The sequence below is a fragment of the Triticum aestivum genome, chromosome 7D (assembly GCF_018294505.1).
Source record: "Triticum aestivum cultivar Chinese Spring chromosome 7D, IWGSC CS RefSeq v2.1, whole genome shotgun sequence".
Taxonomy (NCBI): Eukaryota; Viridiplantae; Streptophyta; class Magnoliopsida; order Poales; family Poaceae; genus Triticum; species Triticum aestivum.
In genome coordinates, this window is record NC_057814.1 from 581,702,821 (window position 1) to 581,727,026 (window position 24,206).

The 24,206-nt window shown below is 42.5% G+C and overlaps 1 protein-coding gene across 1 annotated transcript; it reads right to left on the reverse strand.

The window, feature by feature from the left end:
* Positions 1-260: 260 nt before the first annotated feature.
* LOC123169443 (probable glutathione S-transferase GSTU6) lies at positions 261-1,357 on the reverse strand. The gene is made up of 2 exons (XM_044587316.1): positions 922-1,357; positions 261-817 (listed from the first exon to the last, which is right to left on the reverse strand). Exons 1-2 carry the CDS (start codon positions 1,243-1,245, stop codon positions 434-436), a joined length of 708 nt encoding a protein of 235 aa, XP_044443251.1. The 5' UTR covers positions 1,246-1,357; the 3' UTR covers positions 261-433.
* Positions 1,358-24,206: the final 22,849 nt, after the last annotated feature.

Genomic DNA, 24,206 nt, shown 5'->3' on the forward strand with positions numbered 1-24,206 from the left:
AGGGGCCCACACCCCCCTGAAAATCAGGGGGGGGGGGGGGGGATTAGTTAATGAGGAGACCCCGTAATAGTCCGTTGATTTAGAATTGGCTTCCGATGCCAACCGATGCTTGCGTGAATGGCGTGAAATAACTACTCTTTCTTTGCGCTTTCGGCGCCGGTGACCATGGACATGGCGTGGTTTGAGTTCCCCTGGATAAGGGCTCGGGGCTGGATCCCCGGCGGCTGTCCATGATTTGAACATTGAAGGGACTGGCTCGATTGCTAGTTGCTATGCATCATTCCATTCAGAAAAGAAACAAGTGCGCGCGGTTCACAACTTCAGATAGCACTGCGTAAACGTAAGCCATGTCCATGAAGGTCGACAAATCATGTCTCCTTCACGGCTTTATTACATCACGGACAAGTCATGTCTCCATGAAGAAGAAGCCAGTCTAGTTGGCAGGTGGAGCGGAACCATATTTGGCCTGAAGCTTCCTGGCGAACGCCACCGCGTCGTCCGGGTCGGGCACCACCGCCGTCGCCGCCTCGGTGCCCGCGAACCGCCCCGCCCACGCCACCAGCAGCGGGGTCTTCCCCGCGTCGAGGAACGTCACGCCGAACATCCTGCGCAGCGCCTCCATCCAGAACATGTTGCACCCGACGGCGAGGTCGAGGAACCCGATGGAGTCGCCGGCGAAGAAGGGCTTCTTGCCGCCGTCCAGGCACTCGGCCGCGGCCACCTCCAGCTGCGCGAGCGCCGCGAGCGTCTCGCCGACCTTCTCCGCCCTCGCCGCCTCTGTCGGGGCCAAGAGGATGCCCAGCCAGGCGGGGAACAGCTGCAGAGCAGAGCAAGAAGACGAGACCGACCGACACCGTCACTCCGGCGCCCACATTTCACATTTCAGAGCAGAGCAGGGAAAAGACGCACGCACGCACGCACCTTGTCGTCGACGTAGGCGGCCCAGAAGCGGGCGGTGGCGCGGGCGTAGGGGTCGGCGGGGAGGATGGGCTTGCCGGCGGCGGCCCAGACCTCGTCGACGTACTGGACGATGACCTGCGACTCACAGAGCGGCAGGCCGTTGTGGATGAGCACGGGCACCTTCTTGTGGACGGGGTTGTAGCGGAGGAGGAGCTCGCCCTTGTCCAGCACGTCCGTCTCGATGTACTCGTAGCTCAGGCCCTTGATGTGCAGCGCCAGCCGGACGCGGGTCACGAACGGGCTCACCAGCAGGCCCAGCAGCTTCAGATCTCCTTCTCCCGCCATGGTTTCTGCTATCGGGATAGCTCTGTCTGTTACTCTATTGGGATTGGGATAGCTCGCGATCGGCTGCCCTGGATATATGTAGTCGTTGAGAGATGTGACCAATTGATAAGTCTGGAGCAGATCTGGTCGCTACAATTCAGTATAAATAATGCACCCCGCATGTGATATGATTCGTTTGCCATGCTGTGATGCAGAGGCGGATTTGGTCCCGAGATCTGAGTCAATGGTGAACCGGTGAGGCGTGTGTCACGCTTCAATTGAATATAATGTGTGAACATTGTTCATTTCGTGGCTGTTGCTTCTTGCATGGTGGGAACTGGGAAGTGTACAGTTAGGCGTCCTCTTCCCAGTTCATACTGCGGCGTGATACAATGTCCCGGTTTTCCATTATTGCTCAGCGTGGACGGTTGTACTAGAGTAATGAAATTATCGATGCTCCAATAATAATAAAATCACCTATGAAAGGATAAGGGATACATTCGTACATACCTACCTTGCCTTATCCACCTCATGCTCTAAGGGGGGATACATCCCCAAATTGCTAGTGCCATTTTAACCCAGCATGGAGTACTACCGGATGCAACTGTCGGACAATGCGTTTCCAAGATGTCGATTGGAGCATCGTTTCATGCCCGGAGCGAAAATTCTTGTCCTGAACTTTATTGGCCGGGCTTAGCGGCAACGGAATTGCGTGTTACTTGTTGTCGGCGTTGTCTACTTGATGTTGTGTTAATCTTCATTGACCGGTCTGGGAAAGCACGATGAAACCTCTGTCCAGACTGTCTTGACGAGGGAATGTATCTTGTGCACCAAAGCAATTGGTGCTACCGGTGCACCGGTCGTCTATTACACATTAAAAAATGTTCAAAAAAATCTGAAAAAAGCAGTGCAATGAGACAACATGAATGTACATTGTCACAAAAATTTAAATCAACATTCAAAACACTGTTTGAGATACGAAAATAACAAATTTGACACTGAATAGTACATAACACAAATTGGGCTTCAGTTTTGGCCCATTAGGACATTTGACATCAAATTTGTCATTTTTGTATCTTGAGCATTGTTTTCAATTTTGATTTGAATTTTTGTGACAACATACACTGATGTTGTATCGATACACAAATTTTTTTTTGGATTTTTTTGAACACTTTTGAATGTGCAACGGCGTCCGGTGCACCGGCAGCATCAATTGCTTTGGTGCACCAGATACATTCTCGTCTTGAAGATGGTATCATGACGTTTATGCGTTCTTTGAGGCGTTGTTGCGAAGGAAATTGACTTAACCATACATGTTATTTTTATGTCTTATAATGATTCAACTGTGGTTGCTTTTGTTCTGTACTCTGCATAATAATTAATAAGAATGGTTGTCTACATTTTCTAGATGTAGAGGCCTAGATTCAAACCTCTTTTTCCAAACAATATTATAGGAGTAAGCTCGATAGAGGAATTTCCTATTAGACGCACTTTGCGTCGAAATGTCGACCTTTCGCAAGGAGACTGGCTATCGAGCGATCACCTGGGCCGGGCCCTTTAACCTGTTGCATCGTTTTCCGGTTTTGGGAACCTTCTAGAGTTTCCCAGCCGGTTTTTCTCGTTTTGGTTTTGCTGTTTTCTTTTAGGTTTTAGGTTTTTTCGTTTTTTGTTTTTCATTTTTATGTTTATTCTTCTTCTTTCTTTTATTTTTTGTTTTGCTGTTTCTTTTTTTCATTTTTCATTTATTTTTCTTTCTTTAAAGAGTTCATGTTCTGAAAATTGTTCGGAAACTTAAAAAAATGTTTATACTTTTAAAAAACGTTGAATGTTTTTTAAAATGGTCATGTTTTAAAAAAGATGTCTATAAATTTAAAAAATGTTTCCATTTTAAAAAAAAATCAGGAATTCAAAAAATGTTTTTGTGTCCAATATTTTTGGAACTTTCTTGTTCAAAGTTCTCAGAAATTTTCAAATTATGACCGGGATTTCACAAAGTGATCCTGTTTGAAACCTTGTTCACAAATTAAAAAATGTTCTTATTTTCAATTTTATGTTCTCGTATTCAAAAATTGTTCGGGTTTGAAATTTGTTTGGGATTTTCAGAATTGTTCTCCATTTCGAAATTTGTTCTAAAAATTCAGAATATATTTGTAATTTGCAAATTTTGTTCAGAAATTCGACAAATTTTCATGTTTACAAAAAAGTTCGTAAATTCACCTTTTTGAATTTTGTTCAAAGAACCAAAAAGTATTATTTTAAATAAGTACCCATTTCCAAAATTTGTTCACAATTCAAAAAATGTTAACATGATTAAATTTTGTTCACAAATTGGAAAATGTTTGTGAATTTCAAAAAATATTCCTATTTACAAATTTTGTTCACAAATTAAAAAAAATTTCATTTTCAAAATTTGTTCATATAATCATAAAATATTCATGTTTCAAAACTTGTTACAAATTTAAAAAATGTTTGCATTTTTAGTTTTTGTTCACAAATTATAAAATGTCCGCGGGCTTGAAAAAATGTTCTTGTTTTGAAAATTTGTCACATATTTAAAAAATGCTACAGTTTTCGAAATTTGTGCACAAATTCTAAAAATGTTCATGATTTTAAAATTAATTCGAAAATTCAAAAAATGCTCGAGTTTTGTAAATAAATAGTTTGTAATTGTGAAATATGTTCACTTTTTCTATTTTGTTATTGTTTGTCAAAAAATGTTCGCGTTTACAAGAAGTAGTTCATAATTTCTGAAAATGTTCTAAAAATCAATTTTATTTTCCTTTTTATTCTTCCAAAATATTGTTTGCGTTCCAGAAAGTTTTTATTTTTTAAAAATTACGTTTGAATTTTCTTAAAAAAATTTAATCTGCCGCCTATAATAGATCATATGTACCTGGCTGCCCCTTTTAGATAAATAACCTTAGGTAGTACATTGGTTATGGACGTGGTTATGTGAGTGAGGTCTTATGTTTGATCCCTAGCCAACTAGTTTTCTGGAATTTCACGATCTGGTTTACTTTTTGCTGCTATCGGTAATCTCTTTGAATTTGCGCTGCTAATGTTTCACAATAGGCTTCGTGTCGTAGTGGCTAGGGCATTGCGAGCATATGTAGCAGGTCGCGGGTTCGATTCCCCAGCGCTTTTTTTATGATATTTTCATCCCGCGAAGTAAAGCGAATCAGCCAGCACAGGTGAGAAGCCTCCTGTGCGAAACCGCGACTACCTGCCGCAGTGAGCGGCGTATAGCAGCTCCCCTTGATAGAATAAAGATAATCTATGAGGGAGAATATCCACTGCTTCCAACCAATCTTGGCCAAACGGGCTAGTTTTGGCATGCCGGCCCGATAACCCGCGTGCCTGGCAGGCATGTGTGCCAGCCCGGCACGCCACGCCAGGCCTATGTGGACGGCATATCCTATTTGAAGCTCAGACGTCCGTTACTATGCATTTTGCAGACGGGCGCCTGGAGCCCACCAAGCTGGGCCGGCCCGTTCAGCTAAATTTTTATTTTTTTTCCAACCAATCTTGGCCAAATGGGCCAGTTTTGGCATGCCGGCCTGATAGCCCGCGTGCCTGGCCCGTCACATGCCATCACAACACGTGGCTTAATGGGTTGTGCCTTCATGGCCCAGCTAGGGCCGTGACTGGGCTGTCTAGGCTGGCATGTGTGCCCGCCCGGCACGCCACGCCAGGCCTGTGTGGACGACATATCCTATTTGAAGCTCAGACGTCTGTTACTATGCATTTTGCAAATGGGCGCCTGGAGCCCACCAAGCTGGGTCGACCCGTTTAGCTAAAATTTTAATTTCTTGGTTTTTTGCTTTACTTAAATTACATGAAATTTCTCCAAAATAGGTGATTTTTTTAAATGATGACCTTTTCAATTTTTTTAAAATCGATGAACTTTCTTTAAATCGATGTATTGTTACAGAAAATTATGTAAAGTTGATGAACTTTTTTTAAATTCAGGGAATATTTTTTTCAAAATCGTTAAACTTTGTTTCAAAATCGTGAACTTTTTCAAATTTGATGAACTTTTTTGAAACTTAATGAACTTTTTTTCAAGTTCATGAACTTTTCTGAATTCATGGATTTTATTGTTTTTTGGCGATTTTTTTCTTCTGATTTTTTGCTTTTTTCTCAAATGTGAACGTGTACATGGGCCAGCCCAGCAGCGCCTGCGCGTGGACGGCAGGGAGCTTCCTGGCGCGTGAAGCTGCGAATATGAGCTCTCCGCATGGATGCGGATGCAAGGCGCGAGGCGGGCGCGGGTAACAAACGGGCTCAGCAGCAGACAGATCTCCGTCTCCGGCTATTTGTTTCTGCTATTGGTATCGCTGTCTCTGTGGCTATTGTTTCTGTTACCCGCAAACGGACGCGGGTGGGGTCGCGCATTGGAGTTGGCCTAACAAACTGAGAGTCTAGACCTGATCTGCTCTCTACTGTTCGGTATAAATAATGCAACCCACATGTGCATGATTCATTTTCCATGATGTCATGGTGGATCAGATAGGCGTGCGCCACGCTTCAATTGAATAATGCGTCGGAGGAGGCGTTTTGGCTCCCGGGCTCACGTGAGCACAGGAGTCAACAGTAAATCCGCTAAAAATACTAGAAACTTTGAAGAAGAAAAAATTAACTTTTCAGTGGTGAAAGTTGCTTGAGTGTGTCCGTGCCAAATTTTAAAGCATTTGAACATCTGAATAGCTCTCAGCTAAAAAGATAAATTTTGTGTTCATGACAAAGTTTACTGTTTTGTACAGTTTGGACCTGATTTTGGTTTTTTTGCCGAGAGCTACTCAGATATCCGAATGCCCTAAAACTTATCACGGACACCACACAAAAAATCTGAATTTTTATAGTATTTATTTTGATTTTACTGTTTATAGGGTGTAGATGATCAGCTCAGGCTTCAAGTTATATATTCGGTGAACATACTTCATTTAGTGGTTGTTCCTACTTGCATGATGGGAACAAAGAAGTGTCCAATTAGAGCATCTACAGGACTTGGCAAATTAGGCCCCTAAACGGGCGTGAAAGCATCTGGGTGCCTCCATGGACAGCACTAGACGACCCCTCATTGGGCGTGCCGAACACCCACACATCTCAAATATGGATCCTCAAATCATGCAATCCATGTACGTGGATCATAGAGCACAAATTCAACAAAGCAAAATATCATAGTTCAACAATCTAGGCATGGCAAAATAAAATTCAAGTCCGAGCGTCATGGATCACTCATCATCTTATCTGCTCCGCGGCCATCCTTGCCGCCTGCTCTACCTGCATCCTTGCCTCCGCTTTCCATCCGCACAAGCCACTTCTTTGCATGCTCATCCAAGAGGCTTTCGCCCGTCAACATTATCTTCGCATCCACCGTGTTTCAAGCAAGTTGCAATGTCTCCTTCCCAAGCTCCATCTCTCCAAATGTTTGGGCCTTCTCGAGCTCCCGTTTGATCGCCGCCTCTTTCTTCTACAACTCGATGTTCTCCCTCCCAATCTGTAGTTTATTGCTTGCCCTCTCCTAGTCCTAATCCATCCTCTCCTTACGCACATCCTACTTGAGCTTGTACCTCTCCTATTTCTTGTTCCCCCTTACAGTAAAATGCATGTACATGTGGAGGACATGTTTGTCCCCGCGGCGTCACGGGAGGCCCTCGCATTCTCTCACTTGTTTCCGATCACTTGCTGGTTATTCTTTGGTATTGTGGCTCTTCCATTCTTCGCTATGTCTTTTTCTTTTCGTCCAATCTAATTGATTGGTGGAAGCTCGACCCATATTCTTGCTCTTGCCAGCCTTGAGATCTTCCGCAAACTATGTCCACTTTGGTTTACCATTCAATAGCACCCAACAATGGTAAACCAAATGGTTTCTTCTCCGTTTCTTGATACATAGTGGGCGCCACCACCGTCTAGCGAACAATGTATGTATAACAATGAGAATGCAACAAAAAACAAGCAACTAAAATGGTAACCAAATGAAATAATTAAACTTACGTGTGTTGCCACTCCCATCCTACTTTGAGGACGGCCAAGCACTTGTGTATAGTAGCCGACGTACTTGTTCACTTCCCCTTGAATGATCTCCCATCGATGTTGGAGAGATGCCACATTGCGGGTGGTGACGATTGGATGTGGCTTCACACAGTGTTTGTGTTCATGATAGTACTTCTGGATCTTCTCCCAATATCCATTGCCCTCTTGCTCTGTGCCACATATGGGGTCCAAGATTGTGGCCAACCAAGATTTAACCAGCAATATATCATTAATAGTTGTGAATGTTGGACCTCTTGCCTTGGGCACCTTTGCCTTCTTTTTCTTGTTGGGATTGGGGTTTGATGTTCTGCAAACTTTGAACGTAGGGCAATTTGGATCCCCCAACTCATAGTCCATTTGGGTCGATTCTTGATTATCATTGGTTGTCTCTGGCATTATATTCTCCTAAAATTATCATGATTTCGAATAAACTAAGGTTTACGCAACTAATCGCAATGACATATGCAAAGTAAGGATAAAAAATGAGCAAAAATGGTACTGAGTCATACTGTGTCATTTCATCGAACATGAGCGGGCAGATCGGGTGCCGTCGATTCCTGTGCTTGTCTGCGCCAGTTGGAGCTGGGGCGAGTGAAAGACGTCATCTGCCACCGTCAACTTTGGTGGAAAACACTATAGAATGCTCTCCCAACCGGCCTCCGGATCATCCTCTATCCGGGCCAGGTCGGAGCGCTCCTTGTCGGCTGCTGGATGGATGGGGTTCGGGGGGGGGGGGGGGGGGGGTCTAGATCCGCTCCTTGTGACACTGCATCCTTCTCATGCTGCCTCCTTCGTTGGTCCTTGCAGGCGACATTCTCCGACTTTCACGCCGGAGCCAAGGATGGGAGACCCACGTACGATACCAATGTAGTCTCCGTGGCGGCGGTGTGGGACGGGCTGGTCGACATCTAGGGTGGCGGTTGGGAGCCAACGGCGAGGATGGGGGAGCAAGTGTGGAGGACGATGATGGCTCGGACATGGGAAATGGTGAACACACGCGCGGGAGGAGGATGGTGGGTTTGGTGGACTTGGGGGATTTGGTGCAATTTATGGTGGGATTGGGCTATCTTGTCCGATGTGGCGGACGCGCCCGGGCCTCCTCATACCCGCCTTAGATTTGGGTTGGATATGACATGACGATCAATCCGAATGTTTAGAGCCGGTATGTGGAGCCCGTCTAGGTATTTTTCTTGACCGGGCCGTCCACCCGGACCTTTGAGGCCGGTTCGTGACACCCGAATGTAGATACTCTTAGGTGTCCTCTTCTCAGTTCATATTGTTTTATGGCAAAATCTCCGGATTTTCAATTATTGTGTAGCGTTGATAGTTGGCAGAGTACTAGAATTATCGATGCTCCAATACAATCCCTAAAAGGATAAGGAAGGGATAGAGTTTATGCAATTGATTTGTATCCTTCTCAGAATTTTTGTTTACTGTCATGTGGGAAGTTGCGTGGATAGATATAGGTGCTTACTTTAGCCGGCTAGGTTACAAGACTTCCGGAAGCCAGTCTCATCTGCCTCTCCACTTCTCCTCGGTACTAAAAAGATTGCATGGCATTCTCTTGCCTCGGCCAACGCAGTCCCCTCGTCTGCTCCGCTGCAGCTCCCTCGCTGGCGCAACCCCCTCCCCACCTCCCCTCTACACGCCTCTCCTCCAACTCCGCTCGGCCATGGTAGACCACAACGCGCTTGGTTGGCCTCGGCGGATGTAGTTGTGGTCCGGCGGGTGATGGTACTGATACGGCGCCGCTTCCGCGAACGTTGGCGTTCCCTCCCAACCCCCTTCTTAACGAGACAACATAGAAAAGATGGTTTCTGCAATTAAGGTTCATATCCAATGCAGACTTTTCCTAATTTGATGTTTTTTGCAGTTCATATGTCGCACATATGTATTATGCAAATTTAAGTAGTTGTGCAAGAAAATGTAGGTTAATGATGAGATGGCAGTAATCCACCATCCTCATGGTTTGCTAAAATGCATGGAAGAGACCGTGATTGTGGTTTGAAAAAAAAAAATCCATGCTAGCCATCATCAGTTAACCGGCATTGGTCACCCATTAGTTCTGCACGTCTACCCCCCAATTGATCAACATGTACGTGAGTACTCCACATTCCAAACTTCTCTGCCCTACTTTTTAGCACATTGATTTCATTAAATAGTTTGAAGTAATTGGCATCCCTGATGTATTAGGAAAAGCTCATACATCATGTTGTTTATGGCTGCTGAGATGTGAAAATTTTGATTTTCCTTTTTTGCGGATTTTGCACAAATTGGGATTTAGGAGACTAAAGTAGCTAGGTGGGAACTTTTTTCGATAAAGGGTAATTTTATTATCTAAGAATGTAGCATCAATTAAGGGGATACAAAACATTATGAGTAACACCCGGCCTCTGCATAACTAAAATGCACACAGCCAAATCCAAAAGTCTGACATAAATCATGAAATAAAAACCGACATATCGGCAACAGTAGAGTCCTATAGACCGACACTATTCCTATGTCGAAGTTGGTGGTGGATCGACCCGGAGGTTATGCTGCCACCCATGTTTGGAAAAAACCTCCGTAGCCACCTGCTCCAACCGCATACGCACCGCCTTAAACAACGGTTGGTGCTTCAGTCGTTGTAGCATAGACCATGTATGAAGCAAGTGCGTACAACAGAAAATAACCTGTAGAGGAAAAACATTTTTTCCATTAAAAACCAAATCGTTTCTACATAGCTAGAGCGACCAAATTAAGGCATACGCTCCCATCCTTATAAGCGCTTTAAACCTATTTGGAATACCATCCAACCAGTGACCAAATATATTGGCAACACTTCTGGACGGATATAAATTTGACCCTATTTGGATGACTAATCACGTAGAACGTGCAAACTTGCATTGGAAAAAGAGGTGTTTGATTGTCTCGTCATGAGTACAAAAACAACACTTCTTACTCCCTGGCCAGTTGTGCCGTGCGAGGTTGTCTTCGGTTAATAACACAACTCCCTTAGACTAGCCACAGTGAGGAGTAACTTACACTAGTAACATGCATATGTTATTAGTCTATATTACTATCTCTATAGTGGGGAGTAACATATGTGTGGTGTCATGCAACACAACATTTATTAGGTTATAGACTTATCTTGCCTTGGTATGTGTGATGTTACTCATACTACTAGTAACTAGCTATGTTACCACATGGCTCTCTTTCTTCATTAATTTCTTGCCGCATCATCTATTTTATCTAGGTATGTGTGATGTTACCATCTATGTTACTCCCTTTGTGGGTAGTCTTTATGAAGATACCACATGAGGATTTTCACTTTTAGTGGAATCTTGGACTTCCAATTTTTCTTGTTATTACTCACTGGTACCTCAGAATGTGTGAGCGCACAGTACATAGAGTCTATTGTGAAAGACCCTGATGTAGTAAGATTCTAGCGAAACACATCCCGGCCTTGTGTCAGGTTAATCGAATCCAATTGGAACAAAAGATTATGCCATGACGGAAGTCTGGGGCCAATCAAATCCCGCCTGAACGAAATGTTCGGCGGGGATGAACTGAACACGTGCGCAATAGTATTGTTCTTATCGCGAGCAACATTATATAAGGCTGGATATTGTACTCTGAGACTGGCATTGCCTAGCCAGATGTCTTCCTAGAAATGAATCTCCGACCCGTCCTTTATCGCGAAAGACCCAAAGCGAAAGAGATGTTTCTTTGCCGCCATTAGGCCATCCCAAAAGTGCGAGTCACCACGTTTCTAAGATGCCTGGGACACCGCCTTTTGTCCTAGATACTTGTTGCGCAATATGGTTTGCCAAACACCATCCTCAGTAAGAAGTTTGAACAACCATTTACTGAGCAGGGCCTCATTTTTGACCTGCAGGTCATGAATTCCAAGGTCGCCTTGGTCTTTTGGCCTACAAACCACGCTCCATTTGGCCAACCTATATTTTTTTCTTTTCTTCGTTTCCTTGCCAAAAAATCTTGATCTAAAATAGTCAAGTCTTTGCAGGACTCTTTTGGGAGCTGAAAGAAAGAAATCATATAGAGAATCATATTTGTGAGGATGGAGTTAATCAAAATCAGCCGTCCTCCAACTGACAGCAGCTTGCCTTTCCAACTGCTTAATTGTTTCTCTAAACGCTCCTCTACATGCTTCCACTCCGCAATGGTGAGATGTCGATAGTGGATCTGTATTCCCAAATATTTAATTAAGAATCGGCCATGTGCGCAACTAGCTAGGTGGGAACTGATGTACATAATTAGTTCAGTGTAATGTTCTTGATTGTTCCTTTTTCTTCATAATATTAAAGCCCGTGGGTTCTCTCTTTTTTTTTCAATTTTTTTACTTTCATGTGGGAAGTTACATAAAGGGACACATGTGCATACTTTAGTCTGTTCTGTTACGAGCCGTCGGGAAGCCACACTCGCCTACCTCTTCACTTCTCCTTGGTAAAAAGAATTGCACGACATTATTCACCTCAGCCAGCGCACAACCCTCCGCCTGCTACGATGTGGCCGCATGGCTGCCTTGCTGGCGCAGCCGCTCTTCAATCTCTCCTCTAAATGGAGAGCAACTACTTAACGAGCATTTTTTTGGAGCCTCGCAACGATCAGTGCCACTTGGCGTGCTTTCAGCCGTCCGTCACGTGTCACGCTCTGGACTCTTCCTTCGATTTAATTTTTTATTTTTTTCACATGTTTTTTGGCTTTTTAAATAGTTTTTTTGACGTTAGTTTTCTATCGGTCTTCCTTAGCTTCTGGGTCAAAAAAAATTCGAAAAAAATATTTTTGCATGAAAAAACCATTTTTTCACGAGAGTTGCGGTTTTGCTTCCGCGAAAGGCACGGTTATGCTTTCGCGAGAGTCACGGTCGTGCCTTTCGGAAATGAAAAAAATGTGTTTTTTGTTTTTTCCTTCCGCGAGAGGCACGTTTTGCTTCCGCGAGAGATTTTTTTTGAAACTATGATGATTTTTATAGCAAATTCGGAAACTATACGCCCTAATGCATAAAAATCGAAACTATGACCCTGTCGGCCTTCTGTTGGCCGAGGAGGGATTTTTCGGCCTACCGTTGGCCGAAGTGGGCTCTTCAGCCTCCCGTTGGCTGAAGAGTGCCCAATTGGGCCGAAGATAGTATCTTCGGCTTCCCGTTGGCCAAAGAGCTCTCTTCGACTTTACGTTGGCCGAAGAGTGTCAGGGGCACAAAACGCAATTAAGATGACCTTAAATGAAAAAGATATCAACATGAAAAATCTTCGTCTCGTCGAAACGGTTGAATTTGATATAAAAATCATTTTAATCCGAGGTCGTATGCAACCTGCAGAGTCAAAACAAGGTCAGGAGCAGAAGCTGCAGAGTTACTTCGGACAGACCGAATGGATGTCAGAAAATTTATCACGGGACACCCGGTGCACTCGGTGAGACCGTGTGGAATATAGAAGAGTACATAAGTTTGGACACGTTCACTTGGTGAGACCGAACCAAACCACTCGGAGGCTCCGAATGGATCCGAAAAATTGCCAAAGATTCCTGTCCGAGTTAAAATTAGGATTTTTGATCCGAAAAATTGTTCGTCTGCATCCGGAAGACTACTTGCGTACCGCGCTTCCGGCCGGGTCTTCTTCGACGTGAGCTACGGTGCATCACCCCCAGCGTCGAGGGTACACGGTGACCTTTTTGTGTGCATCACCCCCGGCGTCGAGGGTACACGTGACGGGCCTGAGAGGTGACCATTGCCTCTACTTTGCATGGTGGATGACGCCACCACCGAAAGTTTTGGTCTCAATTCCTGCCATCGCAACAAAGACATTTATTCAATGCCGGCATATGTCTTCCCGGTGCAGACGAACAATGCCCACATCGATTTATGAGGCGGCTGGACTTCCCGTACAATAAAAGGACTAAAAATTCTATCCAAAAATCTTTGGCAATTTTTCGAAGCCTCCGAGTGGTTTGGTTCGGTCTCACCGAGTGAACGTGACCAAACTTGTGTACTCTTGTGTATTCCACACGGTCTCACCGAGTGCATCGGGTGTCCCGTGACAAATTTTCTAACATCCATTCGGTCTGTCCGAAGTAACTCTGCAGCTTCTGCCCCTGACCTTGTTTTGGCTCTACAGGTTGCATACGACGTCGGATGAACACGATTTTTATATCAAAATCAACCATTTCGACGAGACGAAGATTTTTCATGTTGATAACTTTTTCATTTGCGGCCATCTTAATTATGTTTTGTGCCTCTGACACTTTTCGGCCAACGGGAAGCCGAAGATACTATCTTCGGCCCAGCTGGGCAGTCTTCGGCTAGCAGGAGGCTGAAGAGCCCACTTTGGCCAATGGTAGGCCGAAAAGTCACTCTTCAGCCAACAGAAGGCCGACGGGGTCATAGTTTCGATTTTTATGCATTAGGGCGTATAGTTTCCGAATTTGCTATAAAGGTCATCATAGTTTAAAAAAAAATCTCCACGAGAGGCACAGTTGTGCTTTTGCGGGAGTCACGGCCGTGCCTTTCGGAAACGGAAAAACAAACGCATTTTTTGTTTTTTCCCTTCTGCGAGAGGCACGGTTTTGCTTCCGCGAGAAGCACGGTTGTGGTTTCGCGAGAGTCACGGTCGTGCCTTTCGGAAAAGAAAAAAAACACGTTTTCTGTTTTTTTTTTCTTCCGCGAGAGGCAAGGTTGTGTTTTCGCGAGAGTCATGGCCGTGCCTCTTGGAAACGGAAAAAATGCTTTTTCTGTTATTTTTTCTTCCGCGAGAGGCACGGTTTTGCTTCCACGAGAGGCACGGTTGTGCTTTTGTGAGAGTCGCGGGCGTGCATTCGCGAGAGGCACGGACGTGCCTCTTTCGGAAAGGGAAAAACCCGTGCTCCCAGGACGGGTTTTGAAGGAAATATGCCCTAGAGGCAATAATAAAGTTGTTATTTATATTTCCTTATATCATGATAAATGTTTATTATTCATGTTAGAATTGTATTAACCGGAAACTTAGTACATGTGTGAATACATAGACAAACAGAGTGTCCCTAGTATGCCTCTACTTGACTAGCTCGTTAATCAAAGATGGTTAAGTTTCCTAGCCATAGACATGAGTTTTTATTTGATGAACGGGATCACATCATTAGAGAATGATGTGATGGATAAGACCCATCCGTTAGCTTAGCACTATGATCATTTAGTTTATTGCTATTTCTTTCTTCATGACTTATACATGTTCCTATGACTATGAGATTATGCAACTCCCGAATACCGGAGGAACACTTAGTGTGCTATCAAAGGTCACAACGTAACTGGGTGATTATAAAGATGCTCTACAGGTGTCTCCGATGGTGTTTGTTGAGTTGGCATAGATCGAGATTAGGATTTGTCACTTCGATTGTCGGAGAGGTATCTCTGGGCCCTCTCGGTAATGCACATCACTATAAGCTTTGAAAGCAATGTGACTAATGAGTTAGTTGCGGGATGATGCATTACGGAACGAGTAAAGAGACTTGCCGGTAACGAGATTGAACTAGGTATGGTGATACCGAGGATCGAATCTCGGGCAAGTAACATACCGATGACAAAGGGAACAACGTATATTGTTATGTGGTTTGACCGATAAAGATCTTCGTAAAATATGTAGGAGCCAATATGAACATCCAGGTTCCGCTATTGGTTATTGACCGGAGATGTGTGATACGTCCATTTTGCATCATGCTTTTATATCAATATTTATTGCATTATGGGCTGTTATTACACATTATGTCACAATACTTAAGCCTATTCTCTCTTATTTTATAAGGTTTACATAAAGAGGGAGAATGCCGACAGCTGGAATTCTGGGCTGGAAAAGGAGCAAATATTAGAGACCTATTCTGCACAACTCCAAAAGTCCTGAAACTCCACGGAAGTTATTTTTGGAAATAAAAAAAATTCTGGATGAAGAAAATACCAGAGGGGACCCACACCCTGGGCACGAGGGTGGGGGGCGCGCCCTACCCACCTAGGCGCGCCCCCTGCCTTGTGGGCCCCCTGGTGGCCCTCCGATGCCCATCTTCTGCTATATGAAGTCTTTCGTCCGAAGAAAAATCATAAGGAAGCTTTCGGGACGAGACTCCACCGCCACGAGGCGGAACCTTGGCGGAACCAATCTAGGGCTCCGGCAGAGCTGTTCTGCCGGGGACACTTCCCTCCGGGAGGGGGAAATCATCGCCATCGTCATCACCAACGCTCCTCTCATCGGGAGGGGGCCAATCTCCATCAACATCTTCACTAGCACCATCTCCTCTCAAACCTTAGTTCATCTCTTGTATCCAATTCTTGTCTCCAAGTCTAGGATTGGTACCTGTAGGTTGCTAGTAGTGTTGATTACTCATTGTAGTTAATGCTAGTTGGTTTATTTGGTGGAAGATCGTATGTTCAGATCCATTATGCATTTTAATACCCCTGTGATTATGAACATGAATATGATTTGTGAGTAGTTACGTTTGTTCCTGAGGACATGGGAGAAGTCTTGCTATTAGTAGTCATGTGAATTTGGTATTCGTTCGATATTTTGATGAGATGTATGTTGTCTCTCCTCTAGTGGTGTTATGTGAACGTCGACTACATAACACTTCACCATTGTTTGGGCCTAGAGGAAGGCATTGGGAAGTAATAAGTAGATGATGGGTTGCTAGAGTGACAGAAACTTAAACCCTAGTTTATGCGTTGCTTCGTAAGGGGCTGATTTGGATCCATATGTTTCATGCTATGGTTAGGTTTACCTTAATACTTCTTTTGTAGTTGCGGATGCTTGCATTAGGAGTTAATCATAAGTGGGATGCTTGTCCAAGTAAGGACAACACCCAAGCACCGGTCCACCCACATATCAAATTATCAAAGTACCGAACGCGAATCATATGAACACGATGAAAACTAGCTTGACGATAATTCCCATGTGTCCTCGGGAGCGCTTTTCATTATATAAGAGTTTGTCCAGGCTTGTCCTTTGCCACAAAAAGGATTGGGCCACCTTGCTACACTTTATTTACTTTTTTTACTTGTTGCTCGTCACAAATTATCTTATCACAAAACTATGTGTTACCTATAATTTCAGTGCTTGCAGAGAATACCTTGCTGAAAACCACTTATCATTTCCTTCTGCTCCTTGTTGGGTTCGACACTCTTACTTATCGAAAGGACTACGATAGATCCCCTATACTTGTGGGTCATCAAGACTCTTTTCTGGCGCCGTTGCCGGGGAGTGAAGCGCCTTTGGTAGGTGGAATTTGGTAAGGAAAAGTTTATATAGTGTGCTGAAATTTACTGTCACTTGTTACTATGGAAAGTAATCCTCTGAGGGGCTTGTTCGGGGTATCTTCACCTCGACCAGTAGAGCAAAGAGTTGCTCCTCAACCTACTGAACCTATTGAAAATGAAAATGTCTACTTTGAAATTCCTTCGGGTATGATAGAAAAACTGCTAGCTAATCCTTTTGCAGGAGACGGAACATTACATCCTGATGAGCACCTAATCTATGTGGATGAAGTTTGTGGATTATTTAAGCTTGCAAGTATGCCCAATGATGTTATCAAGAAGAAGGTCTTCCCTTTATCTTTGAAGGGAGATGCATTGACATGGTATAGGCTATGTGATGATATGGGATCATGGAACTACAAACGATTGAAATTCAAATTTCATCAGAAGTTTTATCCTATGCATCTTGTTCATCGTGATCGTAATTATATATATAATTTTTGGCCTCGCAAAGGAGAAAGCATCACTCAAGCTTGGGGGAGGCTTTATTCAATGTTATATTCATGCCCCAATCATGAGCTCTCAAGAGAAATGATTATTCAAAAATTTTATGCTCGGCTTTCTGACAACAATCGCACCATGCTCGATACTTCTTGTACTGGTTCTTTTATGATGAAGACTATTGAATTCAAGTGGAATTTATTGGAAAGAATTAAACGCAACTCTGAAGATTGGGACCTCAACAAAGGTAAGGAGTCAGGTAAAACACCTAAGTTTGATTGTGTTAAATCTTTTATGGATACCGATGTTTTCCGTAAATTTAGCACTAAATATGGACTTGACTCTGAGATAGTAGCTTCTTTTTGTGAATCTTTTGCTGCTCACGTTGATCTCCCTAAGGAGAAGTGGTTTAAATATCATCCTCCCATAGAAGTAAAAGTAGTTGAACCTGTTAAAGTTGAAGAGAAGACTATCACTTATAATGATCCTATTGTTCCTACAGCTTATGTTGAGAAACCACCTTTCCCTGTTAGGATAAAGGATCATGCTAAAGCTTCAACTGTGGTTCGTAAAACTAATATTAGAACTTATACACCTCCTGAGAAAGTCAAAGTTGAACCTAATATTGCTATTGTTAAAGATCTCTTGGCTGATAATATTGATGGGCATGTTATTTATTTCCGTGAAGAGACTGCTAGAATAGATAAACCTAGTGCTAAAGATAAACATAGACCTGTAGTAGGCATGCCTGTTATTTCTATTAAAATAGGAGATCATTGCTATCATGGCTTGTGTGATATGGGTGCTAGTGCTAGTGCAATACCTATTGACTTATACAAAGAAATTATGCATGATATTGCACCTACTGAGTTGGAAGAAATTGATGTCACAATTAAGCTTGCCAATAGAGATACTATTTCACGAATGGGAATTATTAGAGATGTTGAAGTCTTGTGTGGGAAAACTAAATACTCTGCTGATTTTCTTGTTCTTGGTTCCCCACAAGATAGCTTTTGTCCCATTATATTTGGTAGACCCTTCTTAAACACTGTCAATGCTAAGATAGATTGCGAAAAAGATGTTGTTACTATTGGTCTAGGTGATATGTCTCATGAGTTTAACTTTTCTCAATTTCGTAGACAACACCGTGAAGAAGAATTGCCTAGTAAAGATGAAATTATTGGTCTTGCTTCTATTGTCGTACCTCCTAGTGATCCTTTAGAACAATATTTGCTAGACCATGAAAATGATATGTTTATAAATGAAAGAAGGGAAATAGATGAAGTATTCTTTAAACAGGGACCTATTCTGAAACACAATTTGCCTGTTGAAATCCTAGGGGATCCTCCTCCACCCAAGGGTGATCCCGTGTTTGAGCTTAAACCATTGCCTGATACTCTTAAATATGCTTATCTTGATGAAAAGAAGATATATCCTGTTATTATTAGTGCTAACCTTTCAGAGAAGGAGGAAGAAAAATTATTGAAAACTCTGAAGAAGCACCGTGCTGCTATTGGATATACTCTTGATGATCTTAAGGGCATTAGTCCCACTCTATGCCAACACAAAATAAATTTGGAGAAAGATGCCAAACCAGTTATTGATCACCAACGGCGTCTGAATCCTAAGATGAAAGAAGTGGTAAGAAAGGAAATACTAAAGCTCCTTGAGGCAGGTATAATTTATCCCGTTGCTGATAGTCAGTGGGTAAGTCCTGTCCATTGTGTCCCTAAGAAGGGAGGTATTACCGTCGTTCCTAATGATAAAGATGAATTGATTCCGCAACGAATTATTACAGGTCATAGGATGGTAATTGATTTCCGCAAATTAAATAAAGCTACTAAAAAAGATCATTACCCCTTGCCATTCATAGATCAAATTCTAGAAAGACTATCCAAACATACACATTTTTGCTTTCTAGATGGTTACTCTGGTTTCTCTCAAATACCTGTGTCAGCTGATGATCAATCAAAGACCACTTTTACTTGCCCTTTTGGTACTTTTTCTTATAGACGTATGCCTTTTGGTTTATGTAATGCACCTGCTACCTTTCAAAGATGCATGATGGCTATATTCTCTGACTTTTGTGAAAAGATCTGTGAGGTTTTCATGGACGATTTCTCCGTTTATGGATCCTCTTTTGATGATGCCTGAGCAACCTTGATCGAGTTTTGTAGAGATGTGAAGAAACTAACCTTGTCTTGAGTTGGGAGAAGTGCCACTTTATGGTTAATGAAGGTATTGTCTTGGGGCATAAAATTTCTGAAAGAGGTATTGAAGTCGATAAAGCTAAAGTTGATGCTATTGAAAAGATGTCGTGTCCCAAGGACATCAAAGGTATAAGAAGTTTCCTTGGTCATGCCAGTTTTTATAGGAGGTTCATTAAGGACTTCCCAAAAATTTCTCGGCCTCTGACTAATCTCTTACAAAAAGATATACCATTTATCTTTGATGATGATTGTGTAGAAGCATTTGAAATACTTAAGAAAGCATTAACCACTGCACCTATTGTTCAGCCACCTGATTGGAATTTACCCTTTGAAATTATGTGTGATGCTAGTGATTATGCTGTAGGTGTTGTTCTAGGGCAAAGAGTTGATAAGAAATTAAATGTTATTCAATATGCTAGTAAACTCTAGACAATGCCCAGAGAAATTATGCTACTACTGAAAAAGAATTCTTAGCAGTTGTATTTGCCTGTGATAAGTTCAGACCTTATATTATTGATTCTAAAGTAACTATTCACACCGATCATGCTGCTATTAAATATCTTATGGAAAAGAAAGATGCTAAACCTAGACTTATTAGATGGGTTCTCTTGCTACAAGAATTTGATTTACATATTATTGATAGAAAGGGAGCTGAGAACCCCGTTGCAGACAACTTGTCTAGGTTAGAAAATGTTCTTGATGACCCACTACCTATTGATGATAGCTTTCCTGATGAACAACTAAATGTCATAAATGCTTCTCGTACTGCTCCATGGTATGCTGATTATGCTAATTACATTGTTGCTAAATTTATACCACCTAGTTTCATATACCAGCAAAAGAAAAAGTTTTTCTATGATTTGAGACATTACTTTTGGGATGACCCGCATCTTTATAAAGGAGTAGATGGTGTTATTAGACGTTGTGTACCTGAGCATGAACAGGAACATATCCTACGCAAGTGTCACTCCGAGGCTTATGGAGGACACCACGCTGGAGATAGAACTGCACATAAGGTATTGCAATCTGGTTTTTATTGGCCTACTCTCTTCAAGGATGCCCGTAAGTTTGTCTTATCTTGTGATGAATGTCAAAGAATTGGTAATATTAGTAGACGTCAAGAAATGCCTATGAATTATTCACTTGTTATTGAACCATTTGATGTTTGGGGCTTTGATTATATGGGACCGTTTCCTGCCTCTCATGGATATACACATATTTTAGTTGTTGTTGATTACGTTACTAAGTGGGTAGAAGCTATATTCCAACTAGTAGTGCTGATCATAACACCTCTATTAAGATGTTTAAATAAGTTGTTTTTCCGAGGTTTGGAGTCCCTAGATATCATTTCATTCATGGCGCTTTTCGTAAAATGCTTGCTAAGTATGATGTCAATCATAGAATTGCATCTCCTTATCACCCACAGTCTAGTGGTCAAGTAGAATTGAGCAACAGAGAGCTCAAATTAATTTTGCAAAAGACTGTTAATAGATCTAGAAAGAATTGGTTCAAGAAACTTGATGATGCATTATGGGCTTATAGAACTGCATATAAAAATCCTATGGGTATGTCTCCGTATAAAATGGTATATGGAAAAGCATGTCACTTACCTCTCGAATTAGAACATAAGGCATATTGGGCTATTAAAGAGCTCAACTATGATTTCAAACTTGCCGGTGAGAAGTGGCTATTTGACATTAGTTCACTTGATGAATGGAGAACCCAAGCTTATGAGAATGCCAAACTATTTAAAGAAAAAGTTAAAAGATGGCATGACAAAATAATACAAAAGCGTGGGTTTAATGTAGGTGATTATGTATTGCTATACAATTCTCGTTTAAGATTTTTTGCAGGAAAACTTCTCTCTAAATGGGAAGGTCCTTACGTTATCGAGGAGGTCTACCGTTCCGGTGCCATAAAAATCAACAACTTCGAAGGCACAAATCCGAAGGTGGTGAACGGTCAAAGAATCAAACATTATATCTCAGGTAATCCCATAAATGTTGAAACTAATATTATTGAAACCGTAACACCGGAGGAATACATAAGGGACACTTTCCAGAACGTTTCAGACTCCGAAAAGGAATAAGTAGGTGGTACGGTAAGTAAACCGACTCCAAAACAGTTCTAATGGCAAATTTTCTCCGTTTTGGAATATTTAGAAAAATAGAAAAATAAGAAGCAGTCCGGGAAGGACATGAGGGCTCCACGAGGGTGGATGGCGCACCCTACCCCCTGGGCGCGCCCCCCTGCCTCGTGGGCACCTCGTGTGCTCTCCGGACTCCGTTTTCTTGCACGTTACGTATTTTGGTCGGCAAAAATTCATTATATAATCTCCCGAAGGTTTTGACTCCTGTACCACGCAAATATCCTCTGTTTTCGTTTCGAGCTGTTTCTGTGGCAGATTTGGAGCAAGATTTCATCTCAGGATTCCGACGGAGAGAGCTATGTCTCACACCTCATTGCTGACCCAAAGACCTATGGGGATCTATCTCCTTGTGGTCGAACTATGGATGAGGAGGAGGATGCTCATTTGACGAGGATGAATGATTCAAGTTCGTCGGAGGAGGATGTCCCTCTACCTCAACCTGGGGATATGCACGTGAAGTTCAAGAAATCTAGTTTCCCTAAGAGGGCTAAACTATCTAACAACCGATCTATTCCTTCTCGTTTTTGGCAGAAAAGCAAAGGAGATTTATGTGACAAGATCTTGAAGCTGGAATCGGAGGTCGATGATTTAAAAGAGGAAATTGCCCTTCTCAATTACAGTATGAAGAAGCTAAAGCACAACTGTCATCATCAACAACTCCATCATCACCACCACCCCCTTCACCAGCAAAGGAGATATAATCACAAGGGTATGGGCACCCCCCTTGGCAACTGCCAAGCTTGGGGGAGGTGCCCTGGTATCGTATCACCATCACATCCTATCTTTACCTTTTTCTTAGTACGATCCTTTTAGTAGTATCTTGATCTAGTAGAATAAAGTTTTTGGTATGATTTAATTTTGAGTTTTGCTTTATGATCCCTCTATGTAATCGAGTCCGTGAGCTATATAATAAAGATTAGTGTTGAGTCAAGGGCTTGATTATTTTGCTATGATCTTGAGGGAAAAAAAGAAAAAAAAGAAAGAATAAAAAGAAATAAAGAGATCATATTGATCTTATGGAGAGTAATGACTTCACATAGAAAGAGTATGATGATTAAAAATTGTTGAGAGTTGACAAACATAGCTTTGGTCATCGTTGCAATTAATGGGAAGTAATAAACAAAGAGAGGTTTCACATATAAATATACTATCTTGGACATCTTTTATGATTGTGAGCACTCATTAAAATATGACATGCTAAAGAGTTGATGTTGGACAAGGAAGACAACGTAATGGGTTATGTTTTCTTATATCTGAAATAAAGTATATTGTCATGGATCACCCAACATGTTGAGCTTGCCTTTCTCCCTCATGCTAGCCAAATTCTTTGCACCAAGTAGAGATACTACTTGTGCTTCCAAATATCCTTAAACCCAGTTTTGCCATGAGAGTCCACCATATCTACCTATGGATTGAGTAAGATCCTTCACGTAAGTTGTCATTGGTGCAAGCAATAAAAATTGCTCTCTAAATATGTATGACTTATTAGTGTCGGAGAAAATAAGCTTTATACGATCTTGTGATGTGGAAGAAATAAAAGCGACGGACTGCATAATAAAGGTCCATATCACAAGTGGCAATATAAAGTGACGTTCTTTCGCATTAAGATTTCGTGCATCCAACCCTAAAAGCGCATGGCAACCTCTGCTTCCCTCTGCGAAGGGCCTATCTTTTACTTTTATCTTCTACCTTATGCAAGAGTCCTGGTGATCTTCACCTTTCCTTTTTACATTTTATCCTTTGGCAAGCACAGTGTGTTGGAAAGATCCTGATATATATATCTAATTGGATGTAAGTTAGCATGAACTATTATTGTTGACATTACCCTTGAGGTAAAAGGTTGGGAGGCGAAACTATAAGCCCCTATCTTTCTCTGTGTCCGATTAAAACTCCGTAACCACAAGTATTGCGTGAGTGTTAGCAACTGTGAAAGACTAAATGATAGTTGAGTATGTGAACTTGCTAAAGGGCTCTGACATAGACTCTGTCCGATGTTATGATAAATTGCAATTGCTTCAATGACTGAGATTATGTTTGTTAGTTCTCAATAAAGTTTCTGATTCATACTTGACATTGTGAATAGATTATTACTTGATGATAAGAAATCATATGACAATATCCATATATGTTGCTGTTATAAGAATGATCATGATGCCCTCATGTCCGTATTTTATTTTATCGACACCTCTACCTCTAAACATGTGGACATATTTATCGTTATCGGCTTCCGCTTGAGGACAAGCGAGGTCTAAGCTTGGGGGGAGTTGATACATCCATTTTGCATCATGCTTTTATATCAATATTTATTGCATTATGGGCTGTTATTACACATTATGTCACAATACTTAAGCCTATTCTCTCTTATTTTACAAGGTTTACATAAAGAGGGAGAATGCCGACAGCTAGAATTCTGGGCTGGAAAAGGAGCAAATATTAGAGACCTATTCTGCACAACTCCAAAAGTCCTGAAACTCCACGGAAGTTATTTTTGGAAATAAAAAAAATTCTGGATGAAGAAAATACCAGAGGGGACCCACACCCTGGGCACGAGGGTGGGGGCGCGCCCTACCCACCTAGGCGCGCCCCCTGCCTCGTGGGCCCCCTGGTGGCCCTCCGATGCCCATCTTCTGCTATATGAAGTCTTTCGTCCGAAGAAAAATCATAAGGAAGCTTTCGGGACGAGACTCCGCCGCCACGAGGCGGAACCTTGGCGGAACCAATCTAGGGCTCCGGCAGAGCTGTTCTGCCGGGGACACTTCCCTCCGGGAGGGGGAAATCATCGCCATCGTCATCACCAACGCTCCTCTCATCGGGAGGGGGCCAATCTCCATCAACATCTTCACTAGCACCATCTCCTCTCAAACCTTAGTTCATC

Excerpts from the sequence above, each read along its gene's own strand:
- LOC123169443 (XM_044587316.1), bottom strand. The coding sequence starts at position 1,245 with ATGGCGGGAGAAGGAGATCTGAAGCTGCTGGGCCTGCTGGTGAGCCCG. Across the intron at positions 818-921 it reads CCGCCTACGTCGACGACAAG|CTGTTCCCCGCCTGGCTGGG; the intron begins GTGCGTGCGTGC and ends TCTGCTCTGCAG.